Genomic DNA, 21,584 nt, shown 5'->3' with positions numbered 1-21,584 from the left:
CTCTCTACTTTTTCTTGAACACTGTTCCCGCCACAGGGCCTCTTCCATAGTCTCCCTTTCCAGACACTCACAAGGCCCTGTCTGCACCATATTCAGGTTTCTGCTCCAACGTGTCTGGATCAGACAAGAAAGCCCTTTTCTGACACCCTATGTGACTCAAACTCCATTGGAATCTAGCCCTCTTGCCCTACTTCATTCATTTCTGTGTGGATTCTCTCTCTCTCTACTAAAACATAACCTTCGTAAGAGCTGGGACTTACTTATTTTGTTATAGCTGCATCCCTTAGCACAGGGCCTGGCAAACAGTGGGTGATCAATACATTTTTACTGGATGAATAAATGAATATCATTTTAGATGGTCAAAAAATAATTCTATGACTTTATGCATTATGGAAAAAAAGCATGACAACATTCCAAAAGAATTTTAAAACTCTACTAAATTATAGTCTTTTAAGATAATAAGTCCTGACAGAGAGCTTGTAATGCAGAGGAGAGGCACACTCACTTCCTGATCACGGTCTTGGACTCTGATGAACTTTGACCTCCATCTTCTTCACAGTTTGGGCTTGTCAGGTTCCCATACCTTTACAGATAAAAACAAACACACAAATATGTAAACAAAACACACAGCTGGTAGTGCTGGAAAGCAATTCTATTCCATCTCAATTACAAGGTAACAGTTACACTTTTCAGGAGTATTTAAGGAAAGTAACACTTGTGAAATAGCATCCAAAAATGATACTGTATTTTTTATATTTATTTAATGTGTATATATGTGTATATATACCTTTTCCATATATATATGTGCAGAATTTGTATCTGCATGCATATATACACACACATTATTTTACTCCTACAGAAAAGTGATTTAATGATGAATCACACTACTTACAACTTTCTCAAACATTCTCAACTACTCAACATTTCTTTGACTATTTTAGATGAACTTGGGCTTTTCCCCTTAGCAGGAGAATCAGTCATTACATGAGGCACAGATCGGAGATTCCTCCTGAGTTCTGGAGCATCAACCCCTCACCTCTGCCCCTCTGTGTATCCACTGAAGGAACATGTGGCTTTGCTTGCTCAGCCTTCATGCCTGCACCACATGTGAGCACAAGCTGATCACTCCATGCTCTGCTTATGAGTCTGGTCTCCTTGAGGATAAGTTCTATTGAAGAAGCATTACGGGAATGATTCTGAACCCTCAGGTTAGGCTGAGATAGAGACAAGGACTGCAGAACAGAATCCTCATGTCTCAACAACCATGAGAGCAGCAGTGTATACAGTGAGGCTGGTCTAGGCTTCCCCAGCCACTGGGGGAGGGGGACATAGGGGCACAAAGCAACCGGTGCTTAAACTTTAAAATCCCTCTCATTAAAAAAAAATAAAATAAAATCTCTCTCATTACAGACTCAAAACTTGCTCAATAATTGATCAGTCCTAGTCACACTGTTAGGTGTCCTTCCAACTCCATAGGTAATGCAAGTCTATTTCATATAGAAATACCATGTTTCATTTGGCTCAGAATATACATTTAGTAAATTCACTTCAAATTCTTAAGGAGTAGCCTATGTTATTCACTTAGAACACCTAGACTATTTCTGCAGTTTCTCTTCCCATCAGTGGAGCATTCAGAGATTCCTTGTAGTTTCACAAGCTGGCAATCTGTCCCAAAGTTTTGGTAACAGAAATTCTAAAACTGGCAGGGTTTACATTTTTAAAGAGCACATTTTTGTCTTCTACTAATGGGATTAAGGGCCCCAGGACCCTTATGGTTCCTTGTTCTGAGGATTTACAAGTCCTTTAAAACATAAAAGCCCGCCATCTGGTTTGACCGAATGCCAGTCCATCTGGTCTCCCCACTGCCCTATCCCGGGAGGTTCCAGTGTACGCCCTTAGGCTTTAGCCTCCCCCTGCCTCCCTTCCACCTGCTCCTTTCTCGAGCTCATCAGCCTTATGGACTTCTTGGCCTCCCAAAGATATTTTCCACTGGCCTCCGCCCTCCCTGTTCCTCTTCATTCTACACCTGCTATTTAGAGGCTTCCAGGGCTACCCTTTGCTTTCCCTGAGATAAGAACCAGGCAGATTAAGACTAATGCAGGCCCCCCGTGAGCAAGGCAGGGCTGGGGAAGGTTCCTAGTAAATAAACAGAGTGGGATTTCTTGGCTCTCTCTCTTTGGCCACCATCATAGTGAACCCTGTCCTCATGTTCCCTCACAACAGACTCTGTGGTTTATTTAAGCAGGAAATACGAGACGAGTGCAGGGAAATGGGGGGCCACCGTGCCACGCCACCCCTCTGACCAGAGTGACCCATCAACTCTTGCCTGCCAGCCCTCAGTGACTAAATGTGGGATTTTGTTTTCGTCACATTCTGTGTTCCTTTGTTAATTCTCTTTCTGGTTATCCTGGAAACAATGCACCAACTAGAATCTCTGAGAGACAGAAATAAAAGGGGAGAAAAGACTTTACAAGGGAAAGACACACATTCTCTAGTTCTTGATATCCTTTCCAGAGATGATGTTTATATTAAAAATCCCCTGACCTTCCCATCCCATGTCTTTACTTAAGCGTCTCATACTCAGCTGCTCTTTCTCTACGGTTTGCAGACCCAGAACTGAAAGGATGGTTGGGATAACATGAACACCCATCACAGTTCTGTTCCCAGATGGTGCCACAGGTACATCAGATAGTGTCATGGACTAAGCAACTGACAATGGTGAGTGAGTGAAGCTCTCTTTCTTTAGCGAACCTGGTACCATCTGCTCAGAAGACCCTCAGATACTCTTCCTCGCCAGCAGAGAATCTAGAGGCTCATAATTGGGACCAGCATGATTGGCTGGTAAAAACTCGGAGACCAGACAGTAAGAAGCATCAGTAACAAGCCTCGCGCGTGTTGGCACACATGGTCCAGGTATTTGGGCTCAAAGGCTGCAGCATCCCTACCTAACTCTTCTCTGCCCAACCCACCAGAAACACTCTCAGTTCTGCCTTTATAACATACCCTGAATCCTAGCACTTCTCATCACTTCCACTCTGGCTCACACTGTCGCCATCTTTGGCTGAGATCAATGCAACAACCACTTAACTCCTCTCCTGGCTTCTGCCAAGTGATGCTGTCCATGCCACTGCTCGGCTCAAAAGCCTCCCCCGGCTTCCACTCTTCCCCACTGAGAAAAGGTCCATGTCTTACCTGTCTCCCAAGGCCCTAAGTGACCTGCCACAGATAATGTGGTATCTCTGACCACATTTCCTGCACTCACTCAGTCTCCTTTGACCTCACTGGCTCTTCCCCACATCAAGCATCCTCCTGCCTCAGAATCTCCGCACGTGCTGTCAAGTGCTTCCCAGGCCCACTCCAATGGCGCACTCCCTGGGCTCCTGCAGGCCTTTACTCCAACGTCACTTTACCAGTGAGGCCTTCCCTGACCATCCTATGAAAATGAAACACTAACACCACTGCTTCATTCTCTCCCACAGCCTTTAATACCTTCCAGCATACTGTACAATTAATATAGTTGTTACGTTAACTGTCCATTAGAACATAAACCCCATAAGAGCAGGACTTCTGTCTCTTTAGAGCTTAAAACAGTGCCTAGCACCAATAGGAATGTTGATGACTATTTCTAGCAAGGTTCCCTAAGCAGACATGAAAATGAACTTCCTAACAACCAACTAGGTTCAAATTTGTCTCTATAAAGGCATCATGTGACTTTTTACTTATATCCATGTCTTAACCTGTCTGTGCCTTCATTTCTAACAATCTGCTGCTGCTGCTAAATCGCTTCAGTCGTGTCCGACTCTGTGCGACCCCACAGGCGGCAGCCCACCAGGTTCCCCTGTCCCTGGGATTCTCCAGGCAAGAACACTGGAGTGGGCTGCCATTTCCTTCTCCAATGCATGAAAGTGAAAAGTGAAAGTGAAGTCGCTCAGTCGTGTCCAACTCTTAGTGACCCCATGGACTGCAGCCTACCAGGCTCCTCCATCCATGGGATTTTCCAGGCAAAAGCTTTACGATAGCTGGGATCATTACAAAAAAATCTAAAATTAAAATGCAAAGGAAGTAAATAAGATCTTAAAGTTGATATCTTGAAGGCATAAACAGTATAAAATGCAAAATAATGTATATATACCATTTACAGAGGAGACCTTTAGAAGCAAGATAAATTTAAAAGCCTACAACCCACTGGAATTTAACGGACTGGGGAGGGGATAATTATTTGCCGCTGCACTTTTCTTATCATTAAGGAGAATTAAATCTTACAGAAAAGAAACCAGACCAGCATTGGAAATAAGATCTTTTTAATGTTCAAGCTAGGTCATTTGAGAGTTAAGAGTTAGTTTTATGAGATTAAGAGTGTTTCTTTGATGTTTCCTGGACCCTCTCATAGCTTCCCATCAAAAACCAAAGTCAAGTTCAATTCATTTACTCCAGGGGAGTAAATAAAGAGTGTGTATGTGTGTGTGTGTTTAATTAATGAGTAGCTACAGACAAACCTGTCAACAATGTCACCTCCAATTTCTGCAAAACCTCCCTAGGATTTAAGATCAAAGTCCAACTTCTTAAGAAGGCTTACCATTGAGAAACTGCCCTTCTTTAAATGGTAATTCAAAACACTTAAATTAAAATACAAATTATCAGGATAACTTCTGACATGGTTTTCTCTATAGTCACAAGGCAAAAGAAAGAATTGTGAATGTCTTCAAAAGTATAAATTATTTACTGTTACCTAGAAATGACTAGAAAAAGAAAAGAAAAAAAACTCATGCTTAACTGGTTGCTAATATTTAAACAGGAAACAGTTATTTTCAAGGGGAATGGATGTATTGTTTGGAGCCTATCTGGGCAGAAAAAAAATGTTTAATATGTGTTGGAAAGGAGGACCAGGGACACCTGTAGTTCAGAGAAATCTTAAAATAAAGTTAACCCCGGGACAGCCCTTCTGGTGGGGGGATGGGGGGCGGCTTTCTAACCTCTACTCCCTAACAGAAGAGTCTCAGCAACATCAGACCAGGATGGGGATAATCCTGAAGAACATTTCAGGCTCCACTTGATTATGGCAAGTGATCCCTTGATTATAGCAGTTAATAATTCCTGAGAGCTCACTATAGGCCAGGCACTGTGCTAAGCACATTACATGGATTGTTTCATTTGGATGGATGGATTATCTCACGCTTATCCTATATGGGGCTTCCCTGGTGGCTCAGACAGTAAAGAATCCACCTGCAATGCGGGAGACCTGGGTTCAATCCCTGGGTTGGGAAGATTCCCTGGAGGAGGGCATGGCAACTCACTCCAGTGTTCTGGCTTGGAGAATCTCCATGGACAGAGGAGCCTGGCAGGCTAGAGTCCATGGGGTCACAAAGAGTCGGACTCAACTGAGCGACTAAGCACATAATCCTATATGATAGAATTCTTCTTCTTCCTATTTAATGAATGAGAAAATAAGGCCCAGAGAGCTTAAGCCATTTGCCCTCGAAGATACAGCTAATCAGTAAAGCAAGGACATGAACCTTGACAGTCAGTCTCCAGAGCCCAGCCTCTGAGCCACCACCCTATCACACAAACCACAGTTATTTTATTTATTTTATGTGTCCCTCCACCGAGTGATAAATTCTTGGATTTTTCACTTAATCATTCTTTTTTTTCCACTCATTTAGTCCTCATTATTTATTAAAGCTTATGTTTGGGTACTATTCTGGGCATTGAGGATACAGCAGTGAACTAACCCCAGCCCCTGTTTTCATGGTGGGGGAGGGGGAGATAAACAATAAACTAGTGATTAGTGAATATAGAATAGTCAGATGGTGAAAAGTGCAATGGAGGGGGGAAAAAAAAGCAGCTAAAGGCGCTCAGACATGACTGGAGAGCCTGAGGTGGCAGCTTCCTAGAGTCCAGGGCAGGCCCCATGCGAACATGACAATGACCTAAAATCTTTCAAGGGTCAGGGAGCAGGCCACCGAGATCTCCAGGAACGGAGCCTTCCAAGAGGAGGAGAGAGGCTACGCAAATGCCCTGGGGCAGTGGCAGGACAAAGTGCTTGAGAACCATCCAGAAGGCCAGTGAGACGGGAGCAAAGAGATGAAACAGAAACAGAGAAGGAGGTGAGCGTGGAGGAGGCGGGGGCAGACCCCGAGGGCCAAGCCGGCCACGGTCAGGGATTTGATTTCACCTTTCATATCACTTACTGGTACCTGCCCTGAGCCTGGAGGACAGCCTGCGCTTGGGGGACACTCACTAAACACTGGCTAAGTGAATTAAATCATGCCCTCGACTATCACGAATAAAAGAGTGGGAGGGGAGGGCAAGAGAGGGCAGAAGCCACTTACTAGGGACGATGAGAGAGCAGAGAGGAGGAAGTCAGGGCAGGGGAGACCGCACAGGAAGCCACTGATTCAGGGACCTCTGGGGGCCTTTGCTTTTCTCATCAAGCCCAGCCTGGGAACATCTGAGGCATTTTTTTCTTTAACTGACCCATAAGAACACAGGTCAGGTATGAGGAAAATGTTCAGAAGCTGACCTTGAGTCAGGATAATGACACGGAGAAATAGCCTGCAGATGTCAGGAACACCAAGTGAGGCCTCGGTGAAGGCTGTGGACTCTGCACCACAGAGCAGCTGGGGGGGATGTTTCTAATCACCCTGAATAATATCCTCCACGGTGGACACCTCTCCACTCAAGCGTGGCCTGACTACTGGGTCACGGCCACCAAGCCTACCTTGGAAGGGTCTTGTTACCATCGTGAAGCCAGTTATTCAAGAAGACAAAGGTCAGAGGCAACAAGGTAAAAACTCCTTGTTCTTGGAAGAGGCCAGTGGCGCTGGACAGGGAACCAGGCAGCGTGCGTTCACACACGAGGTCTGGTTCTTGAGGTAAACTTTCCCCGTGATTAGAAAAAGCCAGAAGACCCAGAAAGAGCCTCAGTCCTCCCCTCTGGGTCTTTGCTGTGAAGGGCCCTCCACCGTCCTTCGATTCACCACCGTATCTTCATGTTAGTCCCTGAGACTTAAGGCATCATTAACAGCGCAAAGAACTTGGTATTTCTGTTCCACTTGACAGTTATGAAACACTGCAAAAATTCTCCTTGACAATAACATCTTCACCTCCAGCCCTGACCCACAATTGTCTGAATGGGAGACGAAGAAAAAAAAAATCAAAGACTTTATAATCCCTATTCAGCCATGGGAAGAAAACGAAAAGGTGTCTCTTGCTAGAACTTGATTTTCATTCACACATCAAGTCGTTTCTCAAGTCTGATGGCCGTCGCGCCCTTGCCATCAGGTTTCTTGGGGTTTTTCCATTCCAAGGCCTGGCCACCCATTTCTCTTCTCTGGCCCGTTCGCTGCCCCCAGAGGGCCCGGTGGCTCCTCAGTGCCTCCTCCTTCCACCTGTGGTTGGTAACAGTTCTAAACCATCAGCTGCAGATCTGTCTTGTTAGCACGCTACAGCCACCATGGCTACAAGGAAGGTTGGAAGTTTGCCCAAAGAAACAGGTTAGGACTGGGAGCAAGGAGTAGGCAGCACCCTGACAACCACAGAATCTGTTTACAAGTCAGGAGTTTCCTTAGGTTTATGACGAATTAATACATTATTAACAACTCAGTGCCAGGCTGTGGCTCAGCCCGTGTGCCTAGCGCCTGTGTGCCGCAACAAGAGAAGCCACCACAGTGAGAAGCCCGTGCACCGCAACGAAGAGAAGCCCCTGCTCACCACAACCAGAGAGAGCCTGACCGAGCACAGCAACAAAGATCCAGCAAACTCATAAATGAAATTTTTTTAAATCAATCACTTTTCTATATGCCAGTAATAAACGAGTGAAATTTGAAATTAAAAACATACTCTTTTTACATCAGTACTCCCACAAAATTAAAATATTTAGGTATAAATTCAAAATATATATACATGGTCTATATAAGGAAAACTATGAAACTCTGATGAAAGATATCAAAGAACTACTATATAATGGGAGAGAGATTCCATGTTCATAGGAAGACTCAATATTGTCAAGACGGTTCTTCCCAACCCCATCTGTAGGTTCGGTGCAATGACAATCAAACTCCCAGCAAGTTATTTTGTGGATTTTGACACACTGATTCTAAAGTTTATATGGACATGGAAAAGAACTACAGAATAGCCAACTCAATTCTGAAGAAGAACAAAGTCAGAGGGCAGATGCTATCTGACTTCAAGACTTCCTATAATGCTACAGTAATCAAGACGGTGGGGTATAAATGAAAACATAGACAAATAGATCAACTGAAGACAAAGTTCAGAAATACACCTGCACAAATACAGTCAATTGGTCTTTGACAAAGGAGCTAAGGCGATACAGTGGAGCAAACGTAGTCTTTTCAGAAAATGATGGGTGATGGAACAACCAGACACTGATGTGCAAAACAACGAATCTAGACAAACACCTTACACATGTCAAAAAATTAACTCGAAATAGATCATAGACCTAAATGTAAAACATAAAACTATTAAACTTCTAGAAAAAAAACATATGAGAAAACCTAGATGACCTGGGGTATGATAATGATCTTTCAGATATAAGACCAAAGTCACAAATCATGAAAAAAATTTGATAAACTAGACTTCATTAAAATTAAAAACCTCTGCTCTGCAAAAGATGGTATCAAGAGAATGAGAAGACAAACCACAGACTTAAAAGAAAATATTTGCAAAAGCCCCATCTGATAAAGTATTGTTGTTCAAAATACACAAAGAACTCTTAAAATTGAACAATAAGAAAGCAAACAACAGAATTTTAAAAATGGGCAAAAGACCTGAAAAGACACCTTACCAACGAAGATACACAAATGACAAGTCCAAATATGAAAAAATGTTCACTGTCATTTGCCAGTAGGGAACTACAAAGTAAAACTGCAGTGAGATACCATTACACACCTATTAGAATGGCCAAAATCCAAAATACTGACAACCCGAATGCTCTCAAGGATGTGGAGCAACAGGAATTCTCGTTCACTGCTCATGAGAACACAAAATGGTGCAGAAACTCTGGAAAACAGTTTAATGGCTTCTTACAAAGCTAAGTATACCTTTCCCATATGATGCAAAATTCTTGCTCCCTGGTATTTACCTAAAGGAGCTGAAAACTTACGTCTACACAAAAACCTGCACATGGGTGTTTATAGCACCTTTACGCAGAATTGCCACAACTCAGATGCAGCCAAGATGTTCTTCAGTAAGGGTTGCTGTTGTTCAGTCACTCAGTCATGTCCAACTCTTTGCGACCCCGTGGACTGCAGCACGCTAGGCTTCCCTGTCCTTCACTATCTCCCAGAGTTTGCTCAAACTCAGGTCCATTGGGTCGACGATGCCATCCAATCATGTCGTTCTCTGTTGCTCCCTTCTCTTCCTGCCTTCAATCTTTCCCAGCATCACGGAGTGGGTAATTAAACTATAGGTCCAATCAGATAGTGGAATGTTGTTCAGCACTAAAAAGAAATGAGCTATCAAGCTATGAAAAAACATAAAGGACCCTTAATTATGTGTTACTAAGTGAAAGAAGCAAATCTGAAAAGGCCACACACTGTGTGACTCCAACAATACGACATTCTGAGAAGGGCAAAGACCACAGTTGGCACTAGTGGTAAAGATCGTGCCTGCCAATGCAGCATATATAAGAGATGCAGGTTTGACCCCCGGGTCAGGAAGAGCCCCTGGAGAAGGAAATGGCAACTCGCTCCAGTATTCTTGCCTGGAAATTTCCATGGACAGAAGAGCCTGGGGTTGCAGGGACCGTCCGTGGGGTCGCAAAGACTTGGCCACGACTGAGCACATACACATACATACAGAGACAGTAAAAAGATCAGTGACTGACAGGGATTCGGGGAGGGAACAATTAACAGACAGACCACAGAGGATTCTTTAAGGCAGCAAAACTATTCTGTGTGATACCATGATGATGGATACGTATCATTATACATTTGTCCAAATCCATAAAATGTACAACACCAAGACTGAATTCTAACGTAAACTATGGACTTTGGGGGATAATAATGTGTCAGTGGGGCTTCTCTGGCGGCTCAGATGGCAAAGAATCCACCTGCAGTATGGAAGACCTGGGTTTGATCCCTGGGTTGGGAAGATCCCTTGGAGGAGGGCATGGCAACCCACTCCTGTATTCTTGCCTGGAGAATCCCCATGCACAGAGAAGCCTGGCGGGCTATAGTCCGTGGTGTTGCAAAGAGTTGGACACGATTGAGCAACTAAGCACACACAATATGTCAGTGGTTGTAATAAGTGTACTCTTCTAGTGGAGAATGTTGATAGTAGGGGCATGCATGGGTGCAAAAGATATACGGGAAGTCTCTGTACTTCCCACTTAATTCTGCTGTGAACCTAAACCTTCTCTGAAAATAGTCTATTTTTTTAAACTGAAGTATAGTTGATTTACAACATTGTGCCAGTCTCTGCTGCATAGCAAAGTGACTCAGGTTTACACATATACACATTTTTTAAAATATTCTTTTCCACTTTATGGTTAAGCCCAGGAGACCGGATATAGTTCCCTGTGCTATACGGTGGGACCTTGCTGTCTATCCATTCTAAATGTAATCGTTTGCATCTACCAACCCCAAACTCCCAGTTGTGATCCCTCTTCCTCCCCTGGGGCAACCACAGTCTGATCTCTATGTCCATGAGTATGTTTCTGTTTTGCATACAGGTTCATTTTAGATTCCACATGTAAATGGTACCATCTAAGCATGAAAAGAAATGAAAGGGAAACCTATGTGGTGGCACTTCTGATGAAATCTACGGAAATAAATGCAATGTTTTCAAGTCTTATACTTGATCGCTTTCTCTCTGCTGTGGAGGAACTGGTTTCTTTGGTTGCACAGCTCCATTCTTGCTGGTTGTCGGTGCATCAGCTTTTACAGAGGAAGGTGTGACTACTCCATGTGTCATAAAGTATGGATTTAAGATTACTATCCCCATAGTAGTGACATATTTGCATAAGTCCTCCCGAGCTGCTGCACTTGCTATACCCCTACCCTCCAAGAAGAGTTATCTTTGGGAAGTAGTAGATTCAGGTCAGGGGGTTTCGCTGAGTACATCAAACAGAAATACTCCAGATACACGGTCCCTATCAGTAGGGACTCTGACACCCCATGACCTATCTAACGACATAATATCACTGGCCAACATCAAGTTTTGTTTTGATAACACCCTCCTCTCCCATTCCATCCTCTCTTACTGTCTCTGTCATAGAACCTAGCTCTTACCTCCCAAGGACAGTATCGATTTTAATTTAATTATACAGATTTATGTGTATGCTTATTTAAGTTACTCTCAGCCATTAAACATGAAGAAGACAGGAGTCATGACTGGTTGTCTACCATTATATGCACAGCTCCTTGCACAGTACACGGTAGATATTAAAACTGATAAACCTCATTTCAGTGGATGAATGAAAAGGAGCATGGATGTTCAACTGAGCTGCTCACAACTGTGTGAAGGAAGTATCCCTCAGGAAATGCAATTTCTAAGGAAAATCAACTGAGATAATAGAGAAAAGGATAAGAGCTAGATAGCCAAATCATCCCTTTCTTTAGAAATGACATTAACATTTTCAAATGACATATAAGGTGATCTGGTATGCTTGGAAAGCGCTTCCAAGTCAGAAAGAGATAGGTTTTTATTCCAGCTCTGCTTCTTACTGACTGAAAGTTTCTGAGCCTCAATTTTCTCATTATATACATGCAGGTAACAATCAATGAACTAAATAAGATAGTCTGAAAATGCATGGCAATCAAACATGGGAAGAAGAAATAAGTTCAAAGACCCACTGAATTAGTCTCCTCTCTAGTGACCTAAGCCAGCAAACCCAAGTCAGATTGGTCTTAAAAGCATAGTGTTTATGGGATGGCCATTCAAAGGTTGAAGCCATTCAACCTTTATCCTCCAGAAGTCCCCCACTGGGAGAATTCACTCAAAATGAAGAGGCAATTCAGATTATTACTCAATCCTTTCTCACTGTGACCTAAGTGCCATTAGTGGCTTAGCAAAAGTTTCTGGAGATCTAATTCACCCCATTTCTCTGGTCCTTAGCAGTCTGCTCATTTCTGATATCAGAGAAAGAAAGAATGACCAAGAAAGAACCTAAAAGTAGCAAGTGTGACAGCTGTTTGAAGAAAAATCTAGATGTCTGTATAGACATTTCATGGTTCTCAGTGAGGATCACTAGCTGAAGTAGGTTTCTCCCTAAATTTGAGGTGGGGTGTTTTCAGTAGTATTTAACTTACTTTTTTAAATGGTACAGTGGGAAGAGAACATATTTTTAAGTGAAATGTATGTTTAAAGTTGAAGTGGAAGTAAACGCATTAGTCGCTCAGTCGTGTGCGACTCTTTGTGAGCCCACAGGCTCTGTCCACTAGGCTCCTCTGTCCATGGGATTCTCCAGGCAAGAGTACTAGAGTGGGTTGCCATGCCCTCCTCCAGGGGATCTTCCCAATCCAGGAACTGAACCCATGTCTCCTGCACTCAAAGAAGAATCTTTACCATCTGCGCCACAGAGCCCAAACACAAACAGCTAAATCACACTCAAAAACTTTCTTAGGTTAAAAGAAAGCCAATGAGCCTTAGAATTAACTCTTAGCCACAGTGAGAAGTACAGAAAACAGAATTTCTTGTTAACTGCTGATCACCCCTAAGGAAGCGATAAGGCACACACAGGGAATTAGCCATATACGACTGCAAACCACTCTCCACTGGTCAATTAACAAAGGCTCATATTAGTAGAATGAAACAGAAAAACTATCACAAATATTTTTAAATCACAGAAAGCAAACAGTTCCAAATGATAAAAGCCACATGATTGGAAGTCTTAAGAAAAATCAAAGTTTGGTTTCAAATATGCTTTTCTCTGGAGGGAAATAAATACCGCAGCATCTGCCTTCAATCCATTCTGGACTGGTTAGGATTAGCACATCCTATAATAACTTCTCAGTGTTAATTTCACAAAGGATAAGTAATCTGCTATTAAGAATCCAAGAGAAATCATTTTTAGAAAAAACAAAGCAGACCACCAGAGACCCATAAACAAGTTGACCACAATTTACTAATAAGAAAACAGTTTATCCAGCTTATCTTCAGAAAAGGTAAATTTATGCAACTTAGTTGCTTACCTCCAAATTACAGACATTAAAATCCCCAACAACCAGTTTAAGATCCCAATGTTTCACAGAATCTGCATTTTGGTTAAAATCAGAGATTGACATTTGGCCATAGGATATGAGTGAGTAGGAAATAGAGTGAGGAAGAAATATTCATGAAGTTTGTATATATATGGACAAATCCAAAGTCTGCGGAGGAAGCAAAATAAGTAGGATATGTTTCTCTGAACTTCTGTAGAAAGTGTTATAGTTTCATTTTTATACCATCTTAAGCAGTTGTCTACTTGTTTTCTAAGTGTAATTATCTTTTGCGGTAAAATATTAAGTTGTCAAGGTGGATCCATGTTTTGCAGGGCTACCTTATGTCATTTGAGGGGCTTTCTCTAAGAAAAAGAATATAAAATTGTGAATATCAATTATGTAGAGGGTATTCCCAGTGAGGGGCCCTGGAGGTTAAACACCAGCAGCTTCACAGTAAATTCATCACAAGGGTGAGAACTTACCAAGTCTCCTATTTCTGCTTCGTCCATACAGTGTCTTGCAGAGCACGGGGTATTTTAAAAACATTTCAGTATGTGTTGATTCCACTCATGTCAGAATCAAAGGATCTGACTATGAGATTAAATTCAAAGTCAAGCCTTGGCCCACCTAAATGGTTCAAGATAGATCTTAACTCTTCATTCAGTTATACCTTAAATGATAGTTTGAATTAAATATAATTTCAAGTCATGTTGATTCTGTTATTTAACAACTGTCATAATATTTTAACAATCCAAAAATGTCTACCCACTATAATAGGAAAACAAACAGAAGATTTTTAAAAATCATCACATAAAAGCTGGATGTACATGAGTCATAGACTAAACACTCTAGTTCCTGTGTGTTTGTCCACTATTTATGATGAGCAGCTGGAATTCATGTGCACGCCCCTTCACAGACGATAGACATCTGCGGTCTATTATCAGTGGAGTTACCCCATAAGCAGCGGAGGTTACCAGTTCCAAAGAAAACTTGTAGGAGTTTCTGATGTGTTGACCTGTTTCCTCATACTGCCTGCCAACAGTTAGCACACTGCATCCTCTTTATAAATACAGAACAGAGGAAAGAAAATGCATATAATTCTTCAGGTTCTATTTATAGGTGTGAGGCTAACAACTATGAGACTATGAAAGAAATGACTCACTAACCCCACAGGTTTATACACCATGCTTAATATTTTAATTACTGCTCTGTAAAAAAAAACCTACAGAACTTCCCACTGACGTCGAAGTCCAAAGCTGTCTAGGCTTTATTAATGCACTGATCCAGTTAAGACATTCTGTGGATGTTTCCTGAATGTAAACATAAGAACATCCATTGATCCAAGTGATTTCACTCTAGGTGTATCTAGGAAGAAAATATCTTGAGAAAAACTGTTATCAATACCTTATTCACATCATAACAGAATTAGATTATTAAAGGCCTTAAGACTGATAAATGACTGCATAAAAAGAATTTTTAATGTGTTCATAAAAAAGAATATTTATAAACAACAAATTAGAAAAAATATATTTCCAACAAATATAAGCAAAAAATGTGGGGGCCTCCCTAGTGGTCCAGTGGTTAAGACTCTAAGCTTCCAGTGCAGGAGGCATGGGTATGATCCCTGGTTGGGGAACTAAGATCTCACATGCTGTGCAGCTCGGACAAAAAAAGAATATATATATATATACACCCACACACACATATATATATATATATATACACGCACACATTTTAAGAAACCTAACTTTGTTATTAGACAAAGAGTTATAATTATATGATCAATAATTAGGTAACAATAATCCAAAATAAAAGATATGAAAATACGAGTTCACAAAAAAACCTACAAATGACCAATAAGTATTTCAAGACATGCTAAACCTCACTCATAAATGTTAAGGAACATAAATATAAAAACAATGAGCTCCTTTTCAACAGACAGATGACAGTAGAGATGGTTTCAATGATGGAGATGAAAATGCTACTCACAGCTGGCCAGACTACAGGGAAAGCAAAGGGACCCTCATTCTCTGTGGACAGGAGAGTGGGTGGCACAACTTTCTGAAGGGCAATCTAGCAACATCATTCACATTTCAAAGTGCTTATATATTTGGGGGACTTCCCTGGTGGTCCAGTGGCTAAGACTCCAGGCTGCCAATGCTTGGGGCCTGGATTCAATCCCTGTCAGGGAACTAGATCTCACATGCTACAACTAAAAAAGATCTTGCATGGTGCAATGAAGATTAAAGATCTGGAGTGCCTTACTAAGGGCTCCTCTGTCTATGGGATTTCCTAGGCAAGAATACTGGAGTAGGTTGCCATTCCTTTCTCCAGGGGATCTTCCCAACCCAGGGATCAAACCTGAGTCTCCTGCATTACAGGCAGATTCTCTACCATCTGACCACCAGGGAAGCCTACTAAGACCCAGTGCAACCAAAGAAATAAAGATAAATATATATATATTTTTTAATGCTTATATATTTTGACCCATCAGTCACTCTTCTGTGAAATTATCCTATAGAATTCTCAGACAAGTGTTAATACTTGCACACACACAGAACATTCTATCCAATAAATACCGTAATGTCACTAAAAAGAATACAGTATCTACCTACATGTGCTGACTTTAATAACAATAACTTATTTCTTGAGCTTTCAATATCCCAGCCACTGTTCAAAACTCTTTATAAATGTTAGACTTTACTGAGTAAAAAAAAAATCTCCAAGATATAGATAAGTAAAAAAAGAAAGCTGCAGAATACACTGTGTACTGTGGTTCTATTCATACTATAAATATTTATAAATATCATATATAAATACAAATATATAAACATACATGTATATACACCCAGAAAAGCTTGAGAATAATACAAAAGGAATAGTTTACAGTTATTACCTAGGAAGAATGGGCCTGGGAAAGGGACTTAGGTAAACAGAAAGTTTTACATTTTATTTTTTACTTTTTTTTTCAGAATTTTCTTTATTGTTTGAACTTTTCACTATATACATGAATTACTTCTATTTTTAAAATATTCATGTCTGCTATCTACTTAATTGGGGAGGACTTTTGGACACAATGGGAGAAGGAGAGGGTGGGATCATTTAAGAGAACAGCACTGAAACATATATATTACCATATGTAAAACAGACAGCCAGTGGGAAGCTGATGTATGATTCAGGCACTCAAAGCCAGTGCTCTGTGACAGCCTGGAGGGATGGGGTGGGGAGCGTGGTGGGAGGGGGTTCAGGAGAGGGGGCACACATATGCCTATGGTCGATTCATGCTGATGTATGGCAGAGGCCATCAAGTAATTATCCTCCAATTAAAATTTTTTCAAAAGCAAAAGAACTTCATGCCTTCACTCTGCAAACAGCCTGACATTTCTGTCACCTCGCACCACCGCTTCAGATTCTTACCTGTCCAGCAGCAGCTCCAGCACTTCTTTAGTGGAGGCAAAGCCTCTGTATGTTGACAGGAAGATGCTGATATATGTAAAGTCATTGTCCCCAAAAGCCGTCAGCAGGTTCTCCACGAGCTTCTCTAAGGTGCCAGCTTTTATGGTCCTGATCTTACACGTCTCATACTGACTGACTGTGTGTCCCGGAGGCAGCTGGTCCCCTTCGACCTGTACGATAAACTCAAGATTATGATCAGGAGAAACGACTCCCTAAAGTAAGAGTGAAAACACTGAACTGGACAAAGCGTGGCCCGTCATGCTTTCCCCTGCTCTTATTTAAGTTCCCTACCAGTCAGGGAAGGCCGACTTCACTCCTCTCACCTGAGTGAGTGCAGCAGCGTGGGTTGGTGGTCGGGGTACCGGGGTGGCCCCTGCTTGTGATCCCACTAGCAGAGGGATTACTTCATCATTTGCTTCTGCTCACTTCCCTATCAAGAACTACGCTGCTGGCATATTCTGTCAAGAATGTTTTCTATGACTCCAGGATCGAGTTGAGCAAATGTTATCAATCATTCCCTTTACACTGTTCTACAGTTAAGCTTTCAAACTCATTCTCAAAGACAGCGCCTACAATGGGGTGCTGGCACTGATCCTACTGACTCTGGAGAGCTGCTTATTAAACTTTTAGATTTGTGTGAGCCAGATGACATTATGTTGATAGTTTGGAGGAAAAAAAAAAAAATCAGCCATGGGAGGAGTATGTTCTCCACAGACATCTAGGGAAATCTGACCATGTGATGTTCTTTGGTCCATGGAGGGCGAAACGCATTCAATATCATCATTAATCAACAAAGTTGGCTAAGCAGCAGTTTTACCAAGCAGGCCTCAGCTAATCTTGGATGAGTAATAGAAACGGTAGGCCGCTGCATGACCCCTGCCTTTTGGAGACCAGCAATGTACAGTACGGTGGTTGTGTAAGGATGTGAGAGCCGGACCACAAAGAAGACAGAGAGCTGAAGAATCAATGCTTTTGAACTGTGGTGCTGGAGAAGACTCCTGAGAGTCCCTTGGACAGCAAGGAGATCAAACCAGTCAATCCTAAAGGAAATCAACCCTGAATGCTCATTGGAAGGACTGACGCTGAAGCTGAAGCTCCAACATTTTGGCCACTTGATGCGAACAGCTGACTCACTAGAAAATACCCTGATTCTGGGAAAGATTGAGGTCAAGAGAGAAGAGGGTGACAGAGGATGAGACGGTTGGATGGCACCACCGATTCAATGGACACGAACTTGGGCAAACTCTGGGAGATGGTGAGGGACAGGGAAGCCTGGCATGCAGCAGTCCATGGGGTCTCAAAAAGTTGGACCCCAGTTGGTGACTGAACAACAACAACAAAGAAAAAATATTTCCCTGTGAAAAGTAGCTACCACATGCGAATGAAGTGACTGTGAATAGTATTGGTAGGTATAATTGCCCCCTGAAGACATAAACCATAATACATAAAAACTGATTAGTGATAAAATCTGTAAAGCTTTAAAACTGAGTATAGGGGAAGAGAAATAAACTGAAGAAAAATCCGAGTGTGCCTTATAGTCCACAATAAATCTGTGCTGAACAAATTATATAATGATGCAATTTTCAGAGTTCAACCTGCCCTCCATAGGCACAGGGGAAGATGACCTATAGAAAGAAACTTGTTCCAAAGCATAGAAGCATTCTAAGTGACGCAGACAATCGCCACCCAATGTCTCTCAATTTTAAGTGTGAATTGTTTCTATCAGATTTTCTTAAGTTGAAATAACCAGACACGTGACAATTAAAGGCGAGCAAAAAAGAGAGAACTGAAATCTCTAAATGATGACATTGTGCTTACAAAGTCACATGTTTGCTATTTCTTCACCTGTCCTGTCAAAAGTTAAACCACTGGAAGGAAATTAGCAGGCAAGAATTGCTTTCTGCAAAACCAAAGTAAAGGCCATCACTTTTAGAAAGGGCTTAGAACAGCTTAATGTCATCATGGCTAACTGCCAGCAGGAATTAATCATAAGACTCCAGCATATGCGGGGGGTGCCTTGATTTCTTTATTTTTCGAAAGATACTTTTAGTTTACAAAGGAAAGGGCTCTGATTCAGGCAAAACTACCAAATGGACTCAGATCATGGCCTTATAATTATTCATTATCACTCTATGAGCAATTTGAGAACAGGCCTGATAATATCCATCTGTCTTCCAAGAGCTTCAGTTAACTTTAACTAGAAACAATCAATGAAGAAGATATATGGTTTCAATGTCTAATTACATTTTTAATTATTTGGTACAGTGTTGGCCTAAATGTGTGCTGTAAAATACTAGTTTCAAAACAAAACATCCTGCATTCAAATTTGGGAACTATGGAGTTAAACAAAGCTCAATATATTTCTTTTCCATAGAATTTCTTACACACAGTATTTAATGTGCTAACATGCTATGAAACTCCAAAGAAGGATATGGTATCTGACATTTCCTAGTGGACTCCCCTTTGGTCTCAGAGCACCCTGCAGAACATTAGGATTAATGTATTTTGGAAAATGTTAGCTTATTAAGTCACTGTGATGCAGTTGAAACTTAATTCACATTTGCCACTTTTCACTTAAAAAAAAAAACCAAGATATTATAAAATTAACTTTTACCTTCAAACATCTATATTCCTTTGATCTCTTTCTTAATACCACTAAAATTTAGGAATATTTTGTGTTTTTTTACTTTGTCACCTCAAAAGATCTGATCAAGATAATTATCACTTAAAAAGCAGAAGTTAAAAAATATACCTCAAGGGCAAATGTTAACAATAACAACATTAAAAGGAATGGCTTTTCAGTTTCTACGGATATTCAAGCTCTAATTCTAAATCAAGCTTCCTTACCTTGTGACAGACAATGTCAGGGTTCCCTTATCAATAAATTTTGTAATTTGATGACACCTATTTTACAATGCAAACTCCACTTTAAAGCTAAATCTTTTCCTATTAAAAGTAGTAACTGTTTAAGAGAACTAATTTTTCCCTAAGCAGTGATGTGGCCAAAAATTCAAACACAGAGAAAAATGCTTGTCAAAGACCCTGATGAAGTGGGTCCCTTTTCCTGCCAGAAAGCAGATTTGGCAGGAAGCCAATGCTCTCGCTTGGAAATGGATTCATGTTACTCATTAACCCAGTTGCTTCCCTTTGCTCCTTCTTCTCTGAAGAAAATCTCAACACACAGGCCTGATCGCCATAAATACCTTTAATGGTTTCTGTTCCTCAGTGTTTGCATCTGTACATTAGGAAGAACCACGACTGAGCTAACGGAATAGCTAACAGAATATTTTGAATATTTAGATTTTAAGAGTTATTCTCTAATTGCAACAAATGAGCATCAACGGCAATAGCATAAAATGAAGTACAAGAATTACTCTGATGCCTAAAGTCGTTCTCACAAAAAATAACAATACATGTCAGCGTCAGAGCACTTGCTTAATATTATTTTCTGAATGTTTACTAAGTACACTAATATCTCTTCGCTAGCAAGGGGAAGGCCAGATTTTTGAAGATGAGTTTTAATTTACCTATATTCAAATTAAGTACAGGCTTCCCAAGTGGCACAGTGGTAAAAGAATATGCCTGCCAAAGCAGAGGACACAAGTTCAATCTCTGGGTTGGGAAGGTCCCCTGGAGGAGGAAACGGCAACCCACTCCAATATCCTTGCCTAGAAGACTCCAGGGACAGAGGAGCCTGGCGGGCTACAGTCCACGAGTTTGCTAAGAGTCAGACATAACTGAGCATGCGCACAAGAGCAACTAAAGTACATTTTTATGAAATAAAAATTTTGTGATTATCTGCTTGTTACTGGAATTGAAATAAAGTTATACAAAAGTGAAACACACAAAAATATCCTACACCTATGGGCAGACTGGAAAAGCTAAAATGTTTAATAGCGACATGACCCTTTTAAGAGACTTTAGGGTCTGTTTTTGTTTGTGATAACTCAACATCTTCAAATTCTAGTTTAAAAGAATAGTGGGGAGAGGCAGTGAGCAAAGTCTTGGCAGACAAGTGTTTAATAACTCAGACTTAGAGAGCAAGACATGGAGGGCTGAGCCTGCCCTCTGGGTTAGCACGCTGACAGGAAACAGCCCAATCTGGATTTAATCAGAGACCATCGCTTTACTGACAAGATCACGATACTGAGGCCACAAAAATGTTTCATGATTGTTTTCTGGCCAATCCGTCTGCCATTAGAATTCAGCATTTCCTCAGAGAATATGCCTGACTCCTATGGGGCAAATATCTAAAAGCCTGCCCAACTGTCCTAGCCATGGAATTTCTATAATTACCAATTTTGATATTAGGGGGACAGGAGAAAGAATGTGAGAGATGAAACATGCCATATTTCAACTGTGTTTCCAGTCATTGAAAATATACTCTTTTGCCTTCTAAAACATAAACTGTTCACAACTTGGGTGTTTTTAATTAAAAAAAAGAAATCCCTTCAATCAAAATAATCTTTTAGTCATCTGATACTTTAACAGGGAATGTGTTAAGTAAACAACCTCATTAAACTGGAGACAGTATTAAGTCTTTCTCCAAGCCATGCTTAATCTTTAGTACATCAGTTCTCGGGCATCCTGGCACGAGCAGTAATGTAAATAGTGAGAACTCTTCCAGTCATAACTCCCTAAGAAAATCTAAAACCCAGAGCCAAGGTTTTACAGAACTTTAATAGCATGTTCCTCTCTGTACATGCATCTCAGAACACCAAGGGTCCGTTTTATATCCCCTATTCAAATGCCCTGAAACCACTACCCAGAAACAATAAGAAACCACCACAGCATAGGAAATATCGTAAGATGACTCACAAACTCGGATCGTTTGTCCACATTGCCTAAACATGCAGAGATTAAATGTCCTTGCCACGCAAAGGAAAACTATGTGTATGTAATGGCATAAGGCACGTTATGGAGCAGCCCAGTGCCTCTGAGTAAAGTGACCCATTTACACATAGGACA

At 41.2% G+C, this 21,584-nt stretch overlaps 1 protein-coding gene across 7 annotated transcripts in view; it reads right to left on the bottom strand.

The window, feature by feature from the left end:
• Positions 1–21,584, bottom strand: part of RGL1 (ral guanine nucleotide dissociation stimulator like 1) — a 277,517-nt gene that overhangs the window by 69,750 nt on the left and 186,183 nt on the right. For 5 of the 7 annotated variants that reach the window (XM_005217294.4, XM_059875402.1, XM_059875401.1 and 2 more), the window contains 2 exons: positions 16,578–16,786; positions 506–583 (listed from right to left, as the gene is read on the bottom strand). In XM_005217294.4, the coding sequence (XP_005217351.1) occupies positions 506–583; positions 16,578–16,786 (287 nt within the window). The remainder of the gene's footprint in view (positions 1–505; positions 584–16,577; positions 16,787–21,584) is intronic. The other 2 variants (XM_024976239.2, XM_024976238.2) reach the window with 1 other exon arrangement.

The sequence above is a fragment of the Bos taurus genome, chromosome 16 (assembly GCF_002263795.3).
Source record: "Bos taurus isolate L1 Dominette 01449 registration number 42190680 breed Hereford chromosome 16, ARS-UCD2.0, whole genome shotgun sequence".
In the NCBI taxonomy this organism is placed as follows: domain Eukaryota; kingdom Metazoa; phylum Chordata; class Mammalia; order Artiodactyla; family Bovidae; genus Bos; species Bos taurus.
This window is presented reverse-complemented; position numbering and strand designations above follow the sequence as displayed.